We start from the raw sequence: 18,110 nt of genomic DNA on the forward strand, positions 1-18,110 counted from the left end.
ATTAGATAAAAGGAGGAAATTCTTTACTCAGAGGGTGGTGAGGCACTGGCACAGGTTGCCCAGAGAAGCTGTGGATGCCCCATCCCTGGAGGTGTTCAAGGTCTGGTTGGATGGGGCCTTGGGCAACTTGGTCTGTGGGAGGTGTCGCTGCCCATGGGAGGTGCAGTTGGATCTAGATGTCTTTAAGGCACCTTCCAACCCAAACCATACTATGGTTCTATGACTCTACAATGATAATCCCTGCCACATTTCCTACCTTTGGAAGATATTAGCAACTCAGAGAAGAAACACAAATAGAGGAAAATCATCAGAAGCTAAGGAAGCTGATGACCTTTGGTAGCAGAATTGAGTAAGTTTTAGCACTTTGTTTCTACTGTCTCCCAGCCAGCACTTTATCATAAAAGCTGACTGATGCGTTTTTCTTCACAGTAAACAGCTGGAAATGAACTTTGCTACTATTGCATGACAAAAAAAAAAAAAAAAAAAAAAAAAAAAGCTGATAAATAGCCTACCTTGTAAAAACTAAAAGCAAGCTACACTGCCAACAGTATCCTCTTGTCTTCAGATGACATCTCATGAAGGATGGAAGCGTGCAGGACTAAGCGGCTCACCTTCTGCCTATGTGATCAGCTGGGTAATTATATTGTTTTCTTTATGAAAACCTTACTTTTTTTGTTTATTCTCATGGAACTGATAATAAGATGAAGTGGCAAATCATGATTTCTGAGTCAACAACCTGTGTTTCTGAGTGCTGATAATTTCTTGTGCAGGAAAACAAAAACAAACAAAAAAACAGTGAAGTAGCAAGGGTAGAGTGAAAAGCCACAGGAGAAGCAGTAGGGAACACAGCAGAGCAAACTTTGCAAGTAGCTGCCAGCAGCTGGCAGTGGTGATGCTGCAACAAACAAAAGGCAGCAGACGGAACAAGATGTAGAAGATTTACCCAGAAAGAAGAAATGAGAAATCTGGCATCCCTAAGGCCTGACTATGTTGCTGAGATTTGCAGTCATCATGAACCTTTGCTATAAGTTTCAAAGGAGGATGATCTGCAGGAAAGGCACACACTTCACAGATTTTTCTACAGGATTACAGTTAGCACGTGCAGCTATACTTTTTTTCACCCAGAGAGCTATTTGCTCAGTGTTGTGCTTCAGCAGACACTCTACCACTTCCTGAAGTTTTGCTTTCATAAATGCACATAATAGTGCAAATCTGCTTTCACTCAGCCTCTCACTTAAGTGAAAGTCTATTTGTCTGAGTTGACAGAAGGCACGCATCCTGTCAAGCAAATGCAGCAATCTGCAGGCACTAATGTCACACAGGCTTCTGCTGGTCTCTAGTAGATAAAGAAATCAATGAAATTATCATTACAGACCAAAAATAAAAACCAAAAACATAAAGCAAAGCAAGGATAAAATGGATCTGATATGAGAAAACGTCAAAAGAGAAGTATACAACATATTCTGAAAAACTGTGGTATGTTCCATGTTCTTTACATTAGTTCTTTACTGCAGCCAAGGCATACCAGATTTTTGACATCCCTTTGGAGAAAAACAAACAAACAAACAAACAAAAAAACAACACAGCAGTCAGGGTAAGAGACAAATTGGTTGCTCACTTAGCAATCACTACAAAGCATTTGCAATAGAGAACAGTTTTTCTTAGGAAGGTCTCCACTCTTTCTTAACATGCACATGATTACAACAGAACTAAAGCAGGAAACCTGAGTAGAAGGTATTCACGTTGAACAACAAAAGTCATAGTGTAGTACACACCAGCCTTCACCTGCTCAAATAAGATACCACAGCACGCCTCCATTTGAAAACACACAATCAATGCTGAAAGGCTCAGGAATCCCCCCATCCTTGGAGAGGAATTTTAGGGCCTGATTATCAATTTACTATGGTAACTTATTCCAAGGCTTTGCAGAGGTCAGCAACCTTCTCTCTTTCACAAAGTGCCAGATGATCTCTCCACTGAGGCAGCTCCCACTTCTGCCATCATAGAACCAAACAGGGACATACTCCTCTTTTCATTTATTCCACAACCTAAAATCTGGGTTGCCATTAAGTGCCACATGATGGTAAAGGACATGTTTTACCATCATTTACATAGTCTTGTGCATGTTTATACACAGAAAAGAGCACTCACAAGAGCAAAATTACATTTCAGACACACCTGTAGAGAATACTGAATTTTGAACTTATACGGAATCTTTGACCTGAGATTTTTGAACAAACTGAATCACATTGATGTGCTCCAAAGCAAAAGCATTCTGCTTTCTCAGATACTATATCATAATACCAGCAGTGAATAAATAGTGTAGCCAAAGGAAAAAGCACTAAACCAGGAAAGTAATTGAAAAACGCTTTCATTTACTCAAAAGAATACAGCATTTGATGACCATTTATACAAACCAGAAATCTCATAAAAGTACAGATATAAAATATATATATTACAAAATGTTTTTCCTTGGATTACCAATCCTTGAACATTTATTTAAAAAAAAAAAAAAAGTGATGAGAAATAGCATTAGTTTCCAGCAGGAAAAAAACGATTCTATTTCTAACTGCATGATTTGGGCAAATAACTAAATTTTTCTCATCCTTGTTTTCAACAGCTCTTCTACCACATCCACTTAAACTGCTGGCTCTGATGGAAGGAGGAATCACTCACTGTGCATGCACACAGTACTAATACCCAGGGACATGATCAAGGCTGTGATCTCTGGGCAGAACACAGTTCCAACCTCCTCTTTGACCTTCCCATTTGGGCCTACACAAAGAAGTATGAAATAATGCTTTCATTAATAAGCACATATCTTTGTGTTAAAACTTTGAAGGTGAAGGCTTGGATTTAAAAAAAAAAAGTCTAATTTGTAAAGTAGCAGACAATATTTCATAAAAAATATTAAGAAGTAATTGTCACCATGCAGGTTCAATTATTCAGGATCTACAAATATGTTTGGCCTGACAGGGAAAACACTGCTTCCTGTAAACACAGTTTATCCCAGCAGTTCTCCGGTAAATGACACATAGAATTGTTTAAGAAACAGTGAATTAATTTCATATCAAAAGAATTAAAGGAAAAGTAGAAATTAGGGACAGACAATATTTACAAGAGAGCAACTATAATAAGCAGACAGACTGAAAATGCAGAAAAGTTAAAAATAGGAGTTAAATAGGAGATGCGTCAAACTCCTGCTTAAAAGTATAAGTTTCATATATGACTGATGTCTGGGTGGACCGGAACATCTTTAACACTGAGAAAATATGAAAAAATGCGAACAGGACTTCATGGCCTGAACATAACTTATTTGCTTCTATACGTAGAATAACAATTCCTTAAGGAAAGGCGGAAAGAGAAGGAATGCCTGAGAAGAAAGTGCAGAAGCAGCATCTTGACTACAAAAAGAGCAGTCACCTGAAACTCTGGGATCTCAACCATTTATTTCATTTTGCTCTAATTTTTAATCTAACCTCTGGTCAGACAACTTTAGAACAAGTCAATACAGGCATTCTGGAGGATCACAAGGCTCCACAGAAACTGCACATTTTTTGCCACACAAGATACTAGTCGGCAAATTAAGCACTTTAATCTTCCATTCAGTGCAGAAGGCTTCTGTTTCTTTCTAAGCTACGTTAAGAAGCAATCTGAAATCTCTTGCGTGAGGTTGGAGGATTTCTCTGAAAGGATTTGTAGTACTGCTGTGAGCCTAAAAAATATAAAACTCTGTTAATTGTGGTAGAATCTGAAAGACACTCCCATACAATATATGAGTTACTGCCATCAGCCTGCTCAGATCAGTATTTACTGATCCATCTTTATTCTCACAGCACCTTTTATATAATTATTACAATCAGATAATTATTTAAACTCAAGGAACTTCCAAACAAAAATGGTTACCTACAAGCACTTAAATAACCTTGTCGTAATTGTAAATATTTTTATTGAGATTTCAGTGTATAAGAGGAGTGGGACATCATTTTCTCCCAAGGCATAACAACCAAAGATGCTTTTCAGGGTTCTTAGCAGTCAGCTTGGGCCATCTCAGACCAAGTAGTGAGAATGAACTTCAAAACAAGGCACAACAGATCGTGCCAAGTACACCCATTCTTTTATAATGAGATGAGTGCTTTCCCTGAGCACTTTATTTCTCCACTGTAGAATGAGTTAGTAGGTTTTATTGACCCTTCACCTTCCAAGTGATTTTTACTTAGCCTACCTATTAAAAATCGTTACCTGTCCCTCTATGGTTAGCAAAATCCATGGGAGTCAGTGATCTTTTCTGAGGTGTGTCTGTCTGTAAAAAGGAAAGAAATACTATTAGATGGTATGGTATTCTTACCTGCTGAAATGGTTTGACAATCTATTTTTTACAATCTAGTCCAGCACAGTCAGCCCAACCAAGGTGCAAAGCAATAAACAGTACTAAAAACTGCACACTTCCATGCAGATTGCCTGAAAGGATCTGTTTAATATATTAGACCCGAGGAAATCTCTTCCCATACACTGGCCCTGCTTTATCTTCATATTCTCCCAAAGCCTTTTAACATCCTGCTGTGTAGAGGGAGCAGGAATCCACGTACACTGGAAATCAGGAGACACCCAGTTAATGAGACCCTCTGTAGACCAACAATGGGCATAAATGGACACTTCTTCACTTTTCCATGCCCCTACTTACACTGTAACATACCCTGAATGTATGAGTTGTGTTGGGCCTTGAAAATTGATCAATAACAACAGTTCGTTCTCTGAGCGGCCGCTGTTCTGTACTGCCAGGCACTGCGCTTGACACTCTGCTATAAGCATATCGTCCTCGATGCTGAGAGAATTAAAGAGAGCACTGAGAGAACGCAGCGACTGAATTGGTTAAAATAATGTTTTCATTGCCATACAAAAAGGCACAAAAGAAAAAGAAAAGAAAAATATGTTCTCACTCACCAAGAGCACTGAATTAAAGTCATTTAAACCTACTCATGTTTTTCATACAGATTTGAGCCTTTACCTATATACCAGTCTATAAACCCTGAAGGCTTATATTAGAAAAAAACAACTGTAAACTGTACTTGTGTCTCAATTCAAAACAGTATTCAGAAATAATATCATAATGCCAATTTACTTCTGTTCTTGTTACTTATTATTTTTTCTATTCTTCATAAGTAGGCCAGAATCAATTTGATTTATATTATTTCCAGACAGTATTATCTTCTAGTTCTCACACACTAACAAAAAGAACAAAATACTGAAAAGAGCTATTTAAATCCGGATGCACAGAAATACAAATCTGGTTGTTTGGCTATTTGTTTAGTTTTTTTACTCCGTTTTCAGAGAAAAGTTTTTACTATGATTTTTTTTTAACCTGAGCCTTTAAACTGGTGTCTCTTGCATTTAAATGTACCCCAATGTACTACACATTAGCACATTAAGACCAGGTATTAAGTAAGAACCAGCATGAACTGTAGAATTGCTCATTTCAACCAGTGATGCAGAACAATTTGCTTGTTTTCAAACAGCCTAAAGTTCTTTACAAGTACAAAACGAACACTACTTACATAGCTCTGTTGTAATCGAGGGACTGAAAGATACTGTTCAACAGCCTCTGAGTTTATTGGTGGTAACTTGTTTCGGGCCATATGTGCACCACCAGAAGATAAATGATCCAAGCCAGCAACCCTACAGAATTTTACGGGATTTTCTTTTAGGAAAATTCACATTTAAATCTTCTTCACCGCAGTAATGTGAAATTATTAAGCAGTTCATTTCTTAATAGAGCGCAGCTACAGAAATTAACAGCACTTAACACAGAAACAAAAAAATAAAAAAAGTGCCCCTCCTCAAAAAACACAGTTCTGCATGCTATATTTTTCTCTCTGAATTCTAGTATCAATAATAAATCTTGTGCTAGTTCTCAAGGTTTTTGCTAAATCCTTCACTGGTGAAGGTTCAGTAAAGTTCTGAGGAAAGCAAAAAATAAAATGAAAAAACTCACAATTTAGTCCCCCTAAGGATTTCATCATTGTACATATTAGGAGCTTTTGAGGAGAGTTGGTCAGAAGTGAGAGAAGGTAACCTACGATGGCTTGGTAGCTTCCTAGAAGATGCCAGCAGTACCCGAGATGATGAGAGAACACAGTTATCAGCAATTCTCCCCAGTCTAGTGCGCACTGAATTTGGAGCACTGGAGCCATTCTTGTGTGGTTTGTCTTGCTCATTCCTAGGAAAAAAAGAAAGGAGAATGAGATATGGAAAGATGGGAGAAAAAGGTAAAAGTATTTCTTATATTTCTTGAGTATCAGTGTAACCCTCTGCAAATCTAAACATTGTCACACTGATGATGCACACAAAGATGGATGCCTTTTTAGAACTGCAAAACATCTTTCATGTTATTTGAATTATGCTGCATTTTAAATATTTTCATACCAACACTTACTGTATTTTTTCTGCTGTGGCAATGTGCCTCTGTTGGAGTGGTTTTGCTTGAATTGTCATCACACCATTCAAATCACTACAGAAATTGCTGGAGAAACGGTGAACCTAGTAAAAGCAACAAATATGCATTCAATTTTCTTTTTCTGAGGGAAGATCGCAAGAAGCACATACTTAAAAGATATTTTGCTCGTTTATTTAGAGAAGCTTCTGTTAAGAAGGTTTGATAGAATTCAAGTAGCAGGTGAAGCAAATATGTTGTTTTGCTTATTTCAAAAAATCTTACAAACAAAAGTTGGGGAAATTAGTTATTGAACTGAAATTTAATTTGCAATGTAAGCTTCAGTTGAAACTGGAATTCAGTTCTCAGACTTTCCATTTTCCCTCAGCACAGTCCAACTCTGGGGCACTGAGTTTGAGCATTACTTATCTGAGCATTTTACTTCTTTTGGCTGCTGGGACCACTGCAGAGCCAAGCATGCCAATGGGGCATGTGCTGTGCAATCTCTTCTGTGTTTCTTATCTTGTTACCTAACAAGTGTTGAAAAAGATCAGATGGAATAGAATGAAGTTGCTTGCACTGAATGCACAGACAGAAAGAAAAAGAAAAAAAAAAGCCACAGAAATAGCAGTTGGAAAAGAACAAAAATGTGCAAAACAGGAGCAAAGGGACAAGGTAGGAGGCAGCAAGCAGAACAACAACAAAAGTATTTTACCAATACAAATACAAGCTTCCATGAAGACAGGTATGCTCTAATGCCAACACTGTGGTGTACTGCAAAGTCCTCATTTGAATGAAGCAAAGGAAAAGAAAAGGAGTGAGTCTGAAACACACGGGGTTTTGAGTACAGCAACTGAAGTTGTGGTTTCACATCCCCGCAGTCCAGGGAGGAAATTGAATTTGTTATTTTAATTCTACGAAGAGCATAAGACTCAACCACAATAAAAGCAGAATTGTTTTCTCAGGAGGGAATACAGATTTTTACAAAATACAATTTGAAAAGAAAAATAAATAAAATAATAATTCCAAATCAACTTCATCAATATCTTAGTGGTAATGTTGCCCTTAGGAAACACAAAATAGGAACAAGCAATAATGGGAGAGAAGTACTTTAATGAACTTCCCAGAATGCTGCTTGAGGTTATTTTTACCTGCAGTGATGAAACAGAATGAGATCCAAAGGATACACTTCGTGCTTCAGAGCCTCTGGAAAGGGGGACACTGCCAGCATCTGCTGTAACTCGACCAACAGGCAAAAGTGGCAGTTTACATGTAACAGCTTTCAGTTTCTCCACCTGTTTGTCCTTCCCTGTACAACAGAAAAAAAAAAAAAAAAAAAAAAAAAACAGAGGGAATAAGAGCCATTTTATATTCTAACAGACAGAATGTGTTGATCCTAGCAATATGAAACTTCACGGTAAATAATTTCTGAATAAGTTTCCATAATATTTAAGTTGCCATGATATTTAAAAATCTACCATAAATGATGGGTTTTTTTGAAAACATTTCCTATTTGTTTATGATTTCTCTGACAATGAGGAACAAGCTGATCTATAAGGATAAAGTTTGGTTTTTTTTGTTGTTATTGTTCTTGTTATTTTTAAAAAGTACTTCTAAAGATTCTTAGAATTTTATTCTAAAATTCCCAAAGAATTTTTTTAAGCAGAAAAAAAATTACTGACAGAAAAAGAATAGTTTATTGCATCTATACTTTTCTGTCAGCAGCTAAATACTTTTTTTTTCAGGAGGGGGGTATACATCATCATCTTATTTCTATTATAAACTCAAATCACAGAATCACAGAATGGCTGAGGTTGGAAGGGATCTCCAGAGATCATCTAGTCCAACTCCTCTGGTATTTGGGAAGCTATGGATTTGTCACAAGGTGATGCCCTTCATAAAGATGAAGGAACTAAGCTGTCCTCTCCAAACTATAACATTAACCTAAAAAACACAGTTGTGGTGTGAAAAAACATTTTCTACTTCAGTAACACATGAAACATTAAGTTCAGGTGCTGAAAGTATTCTGAGAAATTCTGCCATTTCTTATTTTTTTTTAGACTTAAATTTGAGGCAGAGTGTAATTTCCAGTGCTTACACCCAGATATTCTTCTGCTATTGTCCTTTTAAAATATATTGAAAGAAGAACTAAAATCTCCCTCAGCCTCTAACGATAACGTATGCACACCGAGGAATAGTTTCACTTCTACTTAGTTTTCCTAGCTTTTGCTTTTCTTGACCACAGTCTGTTAGTACTCCAAAGGATATATATATATATATAATATAAATTTTATATATAAATATATATATATGCGCATCACCATTTCTTCATCCCACATAAAACTCTTGAACTCCTGCACTGTCAGCAAGGCTGTCTCTCTCTGTAACAATCTGACTACCTAAGGATTCTTTTTATTAACAAAGCTCAAACACTGAGGATTAGAAGACTTTGATTCTTAGGTCCCAGATTCAGACCATGTTGTCAGTGATCCCCTTCTAACAGTGCCAGTTGGTGATTATAATTTAAAACCAACCAAACAACAACAACAACAAAAAATGGTCTCCAGAAATGGAGTTATTTTGGTCAATATTGTGCCTTTTTTAAAAAACACTTCTAAAGCAAAATTCACTGAAAAATAGTAGTTTTTTTTAATTATTATTTTGTCAGGTGCATTTGTGGGGTGGCTTCTAGTAAAGCATTACATACATTATAACGCTGTACTACAAACACAGCTATTTTAAAATACTCAGATTTCCCAAGCTTTATTTAAGGGAAAAAATATTTTTGTCAAGTTAAATTGTATCAAGAGCATATCTAAAAATATCATATACCTGTGATATTGGTTTCCCAATTTTTTTTAATCAGTTCCTCCAGTATTCCAATAACATTGCTCCAGATATGATCAAACACTTCAGAAGCCACAACATCTTTGATACAGGCATTGGGAGAAACAGGGGGAATTCCATGCTTACTCCTCTTCTCAGCAAGATGTGTATTCTTTTGTTCCAAACTCTCATCACTAATAAATGAAGCCAATTGAAACAAATTACCAAGGATTTTGACTATTTTCTTTTCTTTCTAACATACTCAATAAATAGAAACATACATATGGAAGAAAATAGTCAGATGTAGATCAAAAAAAAAAAAATTTAAAAATCAAACGTACCAATCAGCTATGCAAACAGTACCAATCGAATATATACCATGCTTTCTATTTCTTTTGCTTGCAAGTGCATAATAATATATATAAAAAGTCAAGGTATTACAACAGAAAGAAATGCAGCTCTAGAAGAAACAACTCTAGAAGGAAGGGGCACTTAGTCATTTGAGACTAAATCCTATGCCTTTTACCATAAAGGAACTATTGTCTGTTGCATTTGGCAGGAGGACCGTCACACAAAATATTTCTTTTACATCAGGTCCTGTGTACCTGTATATATCTACAGCACTCCACTAGTGATCAAAACCAAACAACTTTAAAGGATATCTGCTGCCTCACATGAATACCAGAGCCCATGACCTCTTTCCTTTCCCCTACTGTGTGGACAGTTACTTTTTTTTCTTCCTATCTACATATGGAATTATGGTGTAGCAACACTTCCTAATTTGGTCTTCTAATGCATTTCCCAGGAAGAAAGTTTTAACCTATATATAAATACATATATTACGCTATCATATTTCCTTTTAAGGAAATGCATTTTTTTCTGAGATTACAAGGATGATCCCAAATTCATAATGGTTTCTACTACCTCCCTTCCCATTTTCAGTCACTTCTTCCTCAAACTGGACTGCAATTTGAGGACCGAGTTCTGAGACTAGTCTGTATGGTCCAACTCACAAAATGACCAAGTTATTTTCATATAGTAGACTTTGTAATGCCTACTGTTTTAGTTAGGAGGAATAAAAATATTTCATGATTGAATCACAACAACAAAACAAGAAATATGATAACAGGAGGCACAGAGTAGAGAAACACACCTTCATCTGAGTCCCTCTTCCAAGCTTTTTGCTTACTTGGTAAAACAAAGTGATACATCACTTCTAGGAGGACTTTCAATCCTCCTTTCAGCTTCCAAAAAGGCAGGTGCCCACACCCTTTCCTTCAAAAACAGGATTAAAAGTGTCTATCTGGATCTCACTTTGCCTGGTTCCTCAGTTTTTTAGAACAACCATGTATTTTCCTATAAGTGCCTCAAGCTTGAGCACAAAAAGTTATGCTTTGTGCTCTACTAAAGGTTCCCCCTCACAGAGGCCTTTTAGAAAACAGACTGTTAAAGTCTTTCTTCTACCCATTTGCCTTCTTGCTTGAAAATTCAACTGGGCGGGCCATGGGAAAACTTGGTTGCATTTTTGAGAAGACACTTGCATTACTCATCACTCAAGAGAATGCTCTAAACGCTGGCTGTATCCTGTGCCTCTTCTTGTAAAGATGTGCTATGCTGCACAAAAAAGGATTTAAGATTCATTAGGGCAGACTGAAAACACATCCAGTGCAAAGACCCTAAGCAACCTGGTGGTCATGGCACTCACCTGAAGAAAGGGGATTCCTTCATTCTACTCCCTGTCTCAAAATTAGTCACTTTATTTAATCTCCATTTACAAAATACCTCAAAACAACTAGTGGTTAAGGCATATTCCTCTGAAAGGGGAGATGTGAGTTTTAAACCTCTAGAAAGACAACATAGCTTATCTTCCACATGCCCAGTGAGTGCTTTGACCATTCTGCTACTGAATACAAGTACAGAAGGAACCATATTTTACAGAAGAGAAACCCATTTTATGAACCCTGACCAGACTCAATGAGAATTTTTCATGATATTCAAAAATACATATATCTGTTATTTACAGCTCCCTGTTGTCAAAGGCAAGGTATTCTTCTATTTTTCCATCCACATCATAGATTTCTTCTTCCAGGAATGAATACATGGATGAGTCAGAGGCAGAAATCATAGTGGAAACTAAATCTAGTGATTTGTGTACTGGAGGTGCTGTTAGAATCAGTTTAGAGCCTGAAATGCAGAGCCTGAAAAAATATCAACAAAATGATAATTAAATACTCAAGGAAAGAAGAAAGCGCATATTCAATTATACTGAAATGTTTCAGTAAGATAAAAGTAATATTTGTACAAATTTCTGAAAAGAGAAGATCAAAATGAAACTCAAAAAAAAAATAACATACTCTTTTATATTAATAGTACATTCACGGAGGCCAGGTAAACACTTAGCGTTCACAGAGCTATCACTTGGGCTCTCAAAATGCTGAAAGCCTTCGTCCTTTGGCGACAGGAGCTGCTTTCCTATAACCCTGGGGAGAAAAAAGTGAGAGAGAGAGATCTTAGATGGAAATCCACTGCAGGTGCAAATATCAAAAATACAAATATCTGTAAACAGTAGGCAATGTAAAAGCATAACTTAATTAAAATTGCTTTGAATAAGCACAGTATGGAGCAGCCATACAATATACTGCCCAGTATTTAAGTCATTAAAGTTAAGCTCGTTTATGAAGAGAAGATGCTAACATACAGCTTTTAAGAGCAAATAAAGTCAGACTTATCAGATTGCTATAAAGGTAGATGAAGTAAAAAAATCATTCTCCATTTTATGGATGTTTATTCATAATTAAACTTTATGAATGTTTATCCACTTTTACAGCATCTATAAAAGGGAAAACGTGGATTAATGCTAGTGAAAATTGCCTCAGATTCACTTGATAAGTTTCTCTTATTCCTAAGAAAGTATGACAAGCTTTCTTAGTAGATTTCAGTTTAATTTGCAGAGGCTTATGACTAGTAAATACATATAAAAGCATTAAAAACATCACTGTTATTGACAAATTCATCTTAACGGTGTTAAAAAATTATTAACTAGAATATAGGCACATGAAGGTCTATGTCTACAACAGCCAAGAGACACCACACCTCACTAAGAATGACATGCCATCATTTATGAAGGCAGGAACAGTCCACAGCAGTTCAACACTGACTTCTGTCCTCTGTGCTGTAAGAAGCAGTCATCACCCTACCTGGACATTTTTCACATCTACGTAAAACAATTCTCATTAATCATATATGCATCTTTGTATCTGTTCAACTAGGTGTTGCTGGGCTAATATCATACATTGTTTTACACTGATGTACATAGCCTACATGCAGCATTTTTGAAGCATGTGGTTGCCTTCATTTTTTATTTCTTTTTGGAAGATTCAATAAAAGAATTAGCACTAAATTTCTTGGGATTTCACAGTATGCCTTCACTTACAGTAAAAACAAATGTTTCTTTATAAGATGTATTCTTTGACTAGAAAAAGTCATTATGAAAATGGTGCATTACCTTCTCTTTACATCCTGCTAAAATATCTTTGTTTGCAATCATTGTATTAATCAGAATACAGAACATTGACTGCTTAGTGCACCACCCCCCAGAATTACTGTTTAACAATGGCACGGCTCAGTCCCTGAGATCCACATTTGATTGCAGAAGTGTTACTGATACAATACATCAAGAGCAGTTCATATGAGGATAGCCCAAAAATTCAAATTACAGAGATAACTGGTTAAAACAAGTACTAGCAAGAAATTTCCTTACCTTAAATGAAGAGACTGCTCAACCCAGTCTGCACATTCTGCCTGCAGGCTCTGAGTTTGGGAGGTCACTTTTCCTTCAAACAGCATTTCATCAATATCCCAAAATAGCTGTTGCACTCTCTGTGTGTTGGCTTTATCAAATTCCTATGGATAATAAAAATAATAGTTGCCAGCAAGCACATATATTGATATTAAAAAACAATATTTGAAGAACAGGACAACTTAGACTTGGCTAGGCATCTCAAAATGGATCTTCAGACCACCTGCTTTGGACATAGTTCATATGCTGCAGTACAAAAAGAAGAGGTAGGTGGCATAACCTCTTCTTTTTTTTTTTTAAACATACCAACTGCACTGATTATCAATTTGCAAACAAAACTTTTTTTAATATTCAATTGATATATTTAATCAGAAGGCTGTTACGGTTGAAAGCAATTAACTCTTCTAATAGGACATGTGCTGCATGTCCATTTTCTGAAAAGAAAAAATAATAATAATAATCTTTTCCAGAATATTTAAAGTATACTGTAAAAACAGTGACGTACATCATCCCTCCAGGAGTAAACAGAACTTCTTTCAGTAGATAACCCAGTAGTACAGCTTTTTATTCCAGACCAAGAATTATTCAAGTCTGTGGGTGTTGTATGACCACTGGATGAAAGCGATGAAAGCGTTTCACTGTGAAAAGAAGACAAATTAAAATAAAAAATTAAATGGTTTTCTATATCAACATTTTAAAAATAAAGCAAATGATCCCATAAATGGACAGTGATACATATTCCTTTTGGGTGCATGACTTTCAGGACATGCTATTAGAGCCGACGTAAAGAGTTTTAAGTGTATGCTTTTAAGTACAGTGCAATGGGTACATGCTTCTATTGGTACCAGTTAGTGCCTTAAAGGCAATTTCTTCTACTGTATTATGCATTTGTATTTATGTATACCATTGTAACCATAATGACACTCTAGAACATGCACAGATATTCCAATACATGCATACATACACATAGATGTACCTACATTTCCACCTCTAACAATTATTTTGTTTTCTCCAGTACAGTTAATGGACACACAAATACTACCTGTTAAAGATAACATAAGCCCTCTTTAACTCCATTAGAAGCTATCACAAGAAAATGATGTAAAACCAAGCATTAAGTCTCTACAAATGTTTCAATTAGCATGGAGCTACATATCCATACAAAGTGGCTTTTATTCTGTTAGACCTGGTAGACTTTAAAACATGAGGTCTGGGATTGCAGCTTCTCAGAAAGCTCAGGTTGGTTCCTGTGAGCCACCGCCAACCCTGGGATGCAGCGAAAGCCAGGGCAGTCAGACACGTGGGCCTGGCAAATCCTAACCAATGTCAACTGGAATGAAATTTCTTGAAAGTTAACTGACCTGCAAAGCTGGTTTGCGTCATTTGCATTTAACCATGAAGTCTGAGTTCCCTTCCAGGCTTAATTTCTGCCCTTCATTATCCTCTAAAAATATGCAAGCCCGTAACACAAACCACGAGTAAAATCCAAGCCCACTATATAATTAATACCCTAAATTCTGTGTGCTCTGCACATTTCTATACATTAAGAGGAATTACTCAGCTGGCAGAAGCAGAAAGAGAAAACAAAGCAACATATTCTAAGCAGGAAATATACAAAATATTAAGTAATTTATGGAAAGCAAAGGTAAACAAACATTTTCTTACTCTTACAAAAATAAATAAATATGACTAATATTTAGAATCCTGAACATAGCTATCTCAGCTGATTAAACTGCTGTTTTACTTGCAAATTCAAATAATTTCAGAAGTCAAATTCCTTACTTCTTAACTGTCATCCATGAGAATGAGTAAAAGCATGACTGGTGAAAATTAATACCAATCTTGAAGTAAATATTTAAGCCAAGAGTCTATTAATGAAGTACTTATTCAGAAGTTAATGCATACCAAGTGTAGTTATTGATGGCTTCCTGCACATTTCTCTCGAAAACTGCTGGAAGAGATTCTCCACTCTTTCCTGAAAGACACTGATTTGTGGAACCTCTGAACAGTCCCTTCCTAAAAAAAAAAAAAAAGAAAGAAAGAAAGAAAGAAAGAAAGAAAGAAAGAAAGAAAGAAAGAAAAAAGAAAAGACATAATTTCATAAAATTAAATAAACTCACACTTCCACTGGAAAAAGACAACAGCAACTCTGTTGAATTTTTCAATCACAGAATGGTTGAGGTGGGAAGGGACTTCTGGAGATCATGTAGGTACCTGGTACCATGTGCTCAGGGCCATGTCCAGGTGACAATCCTATTCATCATAGATGAACATTTGCTTGAAACTATCTTGTTTTAAAATAGCTTTTATTTTACCTTATGTACATATAATTTGAGACTTATTTTACTTCATATGCATTCTACTTCAATTTTGCACTTTAAATTTTGCTATGAAGCACATGCAAATGCTTCATTTGCAATGAAGCAGCAGCACCTCACTACTCCCAGAACAGAGCAAAGACACAAAATAGCAATTGTCCATACAGTAATTACTTAACTGTGTTTCTGTTTGACCATTAACCCAAAGCCATCTACATCTGCATAAAGCCATGTACATCTGCATAAAAAGTTACATATATGACGCCAAGCAAACAATGGTTTTAACTAAGACTATGAACATTCAGCATGGCTGTTCTGTTTAAGTGAACTGAGATGTTAGTACAGCATCAAGAAACATGGGCATATACAAATGGGCTCGATACAAAACCAAGCCAAAAGCTTTCTATTATTATGCCTTTGAAACATAAAATAATAATAATAATAATGATAATAATGATGATGATGATAATAATAATAATAATAATAATAAATTCTAGAACCTGACTTTTTTGGTTCTCCAAATACCTGAACACTTGTTCAAATTCTGAAACCATATCTTTCAAACCACACTGATGAGTAATAAAATGCAGTAAGGAGCAGGAGTATCTCCATCTTTATTACTAGTCTTAATTGAATACCTTTTAAGAGAGGAAAAGACTTTTAGCTGACACTTAATAGTTATACATTTCTGTAATTCCACTAAATTCCGTCCTAAACAAACTAAATCCACCTCTTCAGAATATATACAGATGTGTCAAAATGTTGCTCAGAAACACTTTTAGAGTAACAGATTACTTCATCTGTGAAACTACCTATTTTCATCCCATAAAATCCTCAAGTCATAACCATGAATAGCAGCATGATTGCATCAAAGTACATTTGTGAATGAGTAACTGTAAGGAAACAGCTCACAGTTTACGAGTTCTCTCAATTTCTTTAACCAAGAACTATACACTGGCCCTGCAACAACTGGGATTCCTCAGCCTTCCTCCTATCCCTTGTATTTGCCTTGCATCTACACAGACTACAAAGATACAGACCTCAAAATCTAACTGCCCACTCAAACAAATCATGTCACACATCATCCTACTCCTATGTCTTGGCTAATAAGCCTCCAAAAACCCACCACACGTTTGAACTTCTCATCAGGGAACAAACACCCTGACTTGCAAATCCTTGGAGGCTGGGACAACAGCAATGGAAAGCATCTCTGCGTGCTTGCTCTGACTTTCCTCCCTCATCCCTGCACATCTGCTTTGGGCCACTGTCAGAACCAAGGGGCCCCACGGAGAGTGGCTAGAGCCCAGCCCCATGAAAACTTCATGTTTCCTGACACTAAGCCCTACCACGCCGGCAATAATGGTGAGCCCACAGCCCACCTTGCCACGTGGGAAGCTGGTTCCCCCACCCTTGTGCGTCCCTCTCTGCCATTTCATTTGCCACATTATTGCCCAGGCAGTTTTCCAAGGTCTTTCTCAATTTTTTCATAGCTGACTCTTGCCTTTAGTGCCTTTCCACAGCTTAGTACTACCACCAAGCCTTTTCACGTCACTGCTCACCCCCTTACCCGGTCAACTAGCTTGAATTGCCCAGGACCCAGCGCAGACCTCTATGAAACACCACTGGAGGAGGGAGCCATGTGCTTCCTACTGTAGTGACCTGCCCAGGCAAGAAACCTTCCCTCTTGCATCCTGGCTGCTTCATTTACTGGAAAGTCTTTCAGGAGCCCCACTGACCACATGTGCTGGATCTACAAGGATCTATATCCTGATTCTTCACAGAACCTCAAATGCTTTTCTGATGGCTTCAAAGGCAACCTGAAGCTACAGATGCACAAAACAAGAAATACCACCAATAACATCTCTGTGAAAAGACGCATATAGATGGCATAGCGCGGGGCGTAAGATGTAGCAAGAAAGCCTTCCTGCTGCATCACTGCGCTGCACGCACCCGTGTTACCCCGGGGAGCAAATGACACCAGAAGCCGGGCCACGAACTGACTGCAGAAAGCCCCCAAACCCCCACACAGCACCCTTCCCCAGCTCTGGGACCAGCAGCAGCCGGCTCCTGACAGCTCCCCGGCCCTCCCTGATGTCCCTGCAGCCGCACGCACCCCGGGAGCCTCAGCCTCAGCAGGCAGCGGCGTTCATCTCCCAGCTGCAAAAACCCAGCCCCCCCACGGCCCCTTCACTCACCCCACGACGAGGAGCCCCCGCGGGTCAGCGCCCCTGGCCCTGCTCATGGGGCTCGGCACGGCGTAGCACGGCAAGGCACGGCTCGGCACGGCCCGGCAGCAGCCCCCGCCGGGCCTTCGCGCCGCCCCCCGGCCCGCCCCGCGCTGCCTCGCCTCGCCTCCCCCTTGCTACTTGGGCTGAAGAGGGCCTGGAAATGCCCCACTAGGTAAAAGCCCGGTTGCTCCGCTGCTCTGCGTGACAGTGGCAGCAGAACATAATTTTTCAGGGAAGCACAGAAATCTGGCAGTCATTGCCCCGCTGCCTTCCCTCAGACGTGAAGCCAGAGCTGTGCCCAATTGCTCAAGGTGTAGCGCGTTGCAGTGAAAGGACGATTTCCACCCTGTTCCACCAATTTATACCAAAAAAGTTAATAGGAAAAAACACAATACCAACTGCATTTCTCTAAGCCAAGCCTTTTCTTTCTCCCTCCCCACCAAGACAATGATAAATGTACAGATAAGAAATTGAGGAGTACATTATTATTACTACCTTAATTTGGAAGC

General features: G+C 37.8%; 1 protein-coding gene across 6 annotated transcripts; it reads right to left on the reverse strand.

Annotated features, from left to right (window-relative positions):
• Positions 1-3,432: 3,432 nt before the first annotated feature.
• On the reverse strand, positions 3,433-17,689 carry FAM149A (family with sequence similarity 149 member A). 6 transcript variants are annotated; one of them, XM_035557888.2, is made up of 14 exons: positions 17,569-17,683; positions 14,961-15,071; positions 13,561-13,693; positions 13,017-13,159; positions 11,611-11,736; positions 11,278-11,454; positions 9,263-9,450; positions 7,582-7,739; positions 6,434-6,537; positions 5,993-6,217; positions 5,556-5,676; positions 4,697-4,825; positions 4,243-4,303; positions 3,433-3,715 (listed from the first exon to the last, which is right to left on the reverse strand). In XM_035557888.2, exons 1-14 carry the CDS (start codon positions 17,613-17,615, stop codon positions 3,642-3,644), a joined length of 1,797 nt encoding a protein of 598 aa, XP_035413781.1. In that variant the 5' UTR covers positions 17,616-17,683; the 3' UTR covers positions 3,433-3,641. The 6 variants fall into 6 exon arrangements, with proteins under 6 accessions (XP_035413781.1, XP_035413783.1, XP_035413780.1 ...); XM_035557890.2 differs by having other exon boundaries at positions 4,226-4,303; XM_035557887.2 differs by having other exon boundaries at positions 4,685-4,825.
• Positions 17,690-18,110: the final 421 nt, after the last annotated feature.

This window comes from Cygnus atratus, chromosome 4 (assembly GCF_013377495.2).
Source record: "Cygnus atratus isolate AKBS03 ecotype Queensland, Australia chromosome 4, CAtr_DNAZoo_HiC_assembly, whole genome shotgun sequence".
NCBI lineage: Eukaryota > Metazoa > Chordata > Aves > Anseriformes > Anatidae > Cygnus > Cygnus atratus.

Coding starts and splice junctions, on each gene's coding strand:
- FAM149A (XM_035557887.2), bottom strand. CDS start 17,615: ATGAGCAGGGCCAGGGGCGCTGACCCGCGGGGGCTCCTCGTCGTGGG. Junction 7,740..9,262: donor TTGGGAAACCAATATCACAG/GTATATGATATT, acceptor TCTGTTGTACAG/GGAAGGACAAACAGGTGGAG. Junction 4,304..4,684: donor CATTCAGGGTATGTTACAGT/GTAAGTAGGGGC, acceptor TCCTTTTTACAG/ACAGACACACCTCAGAAAAG.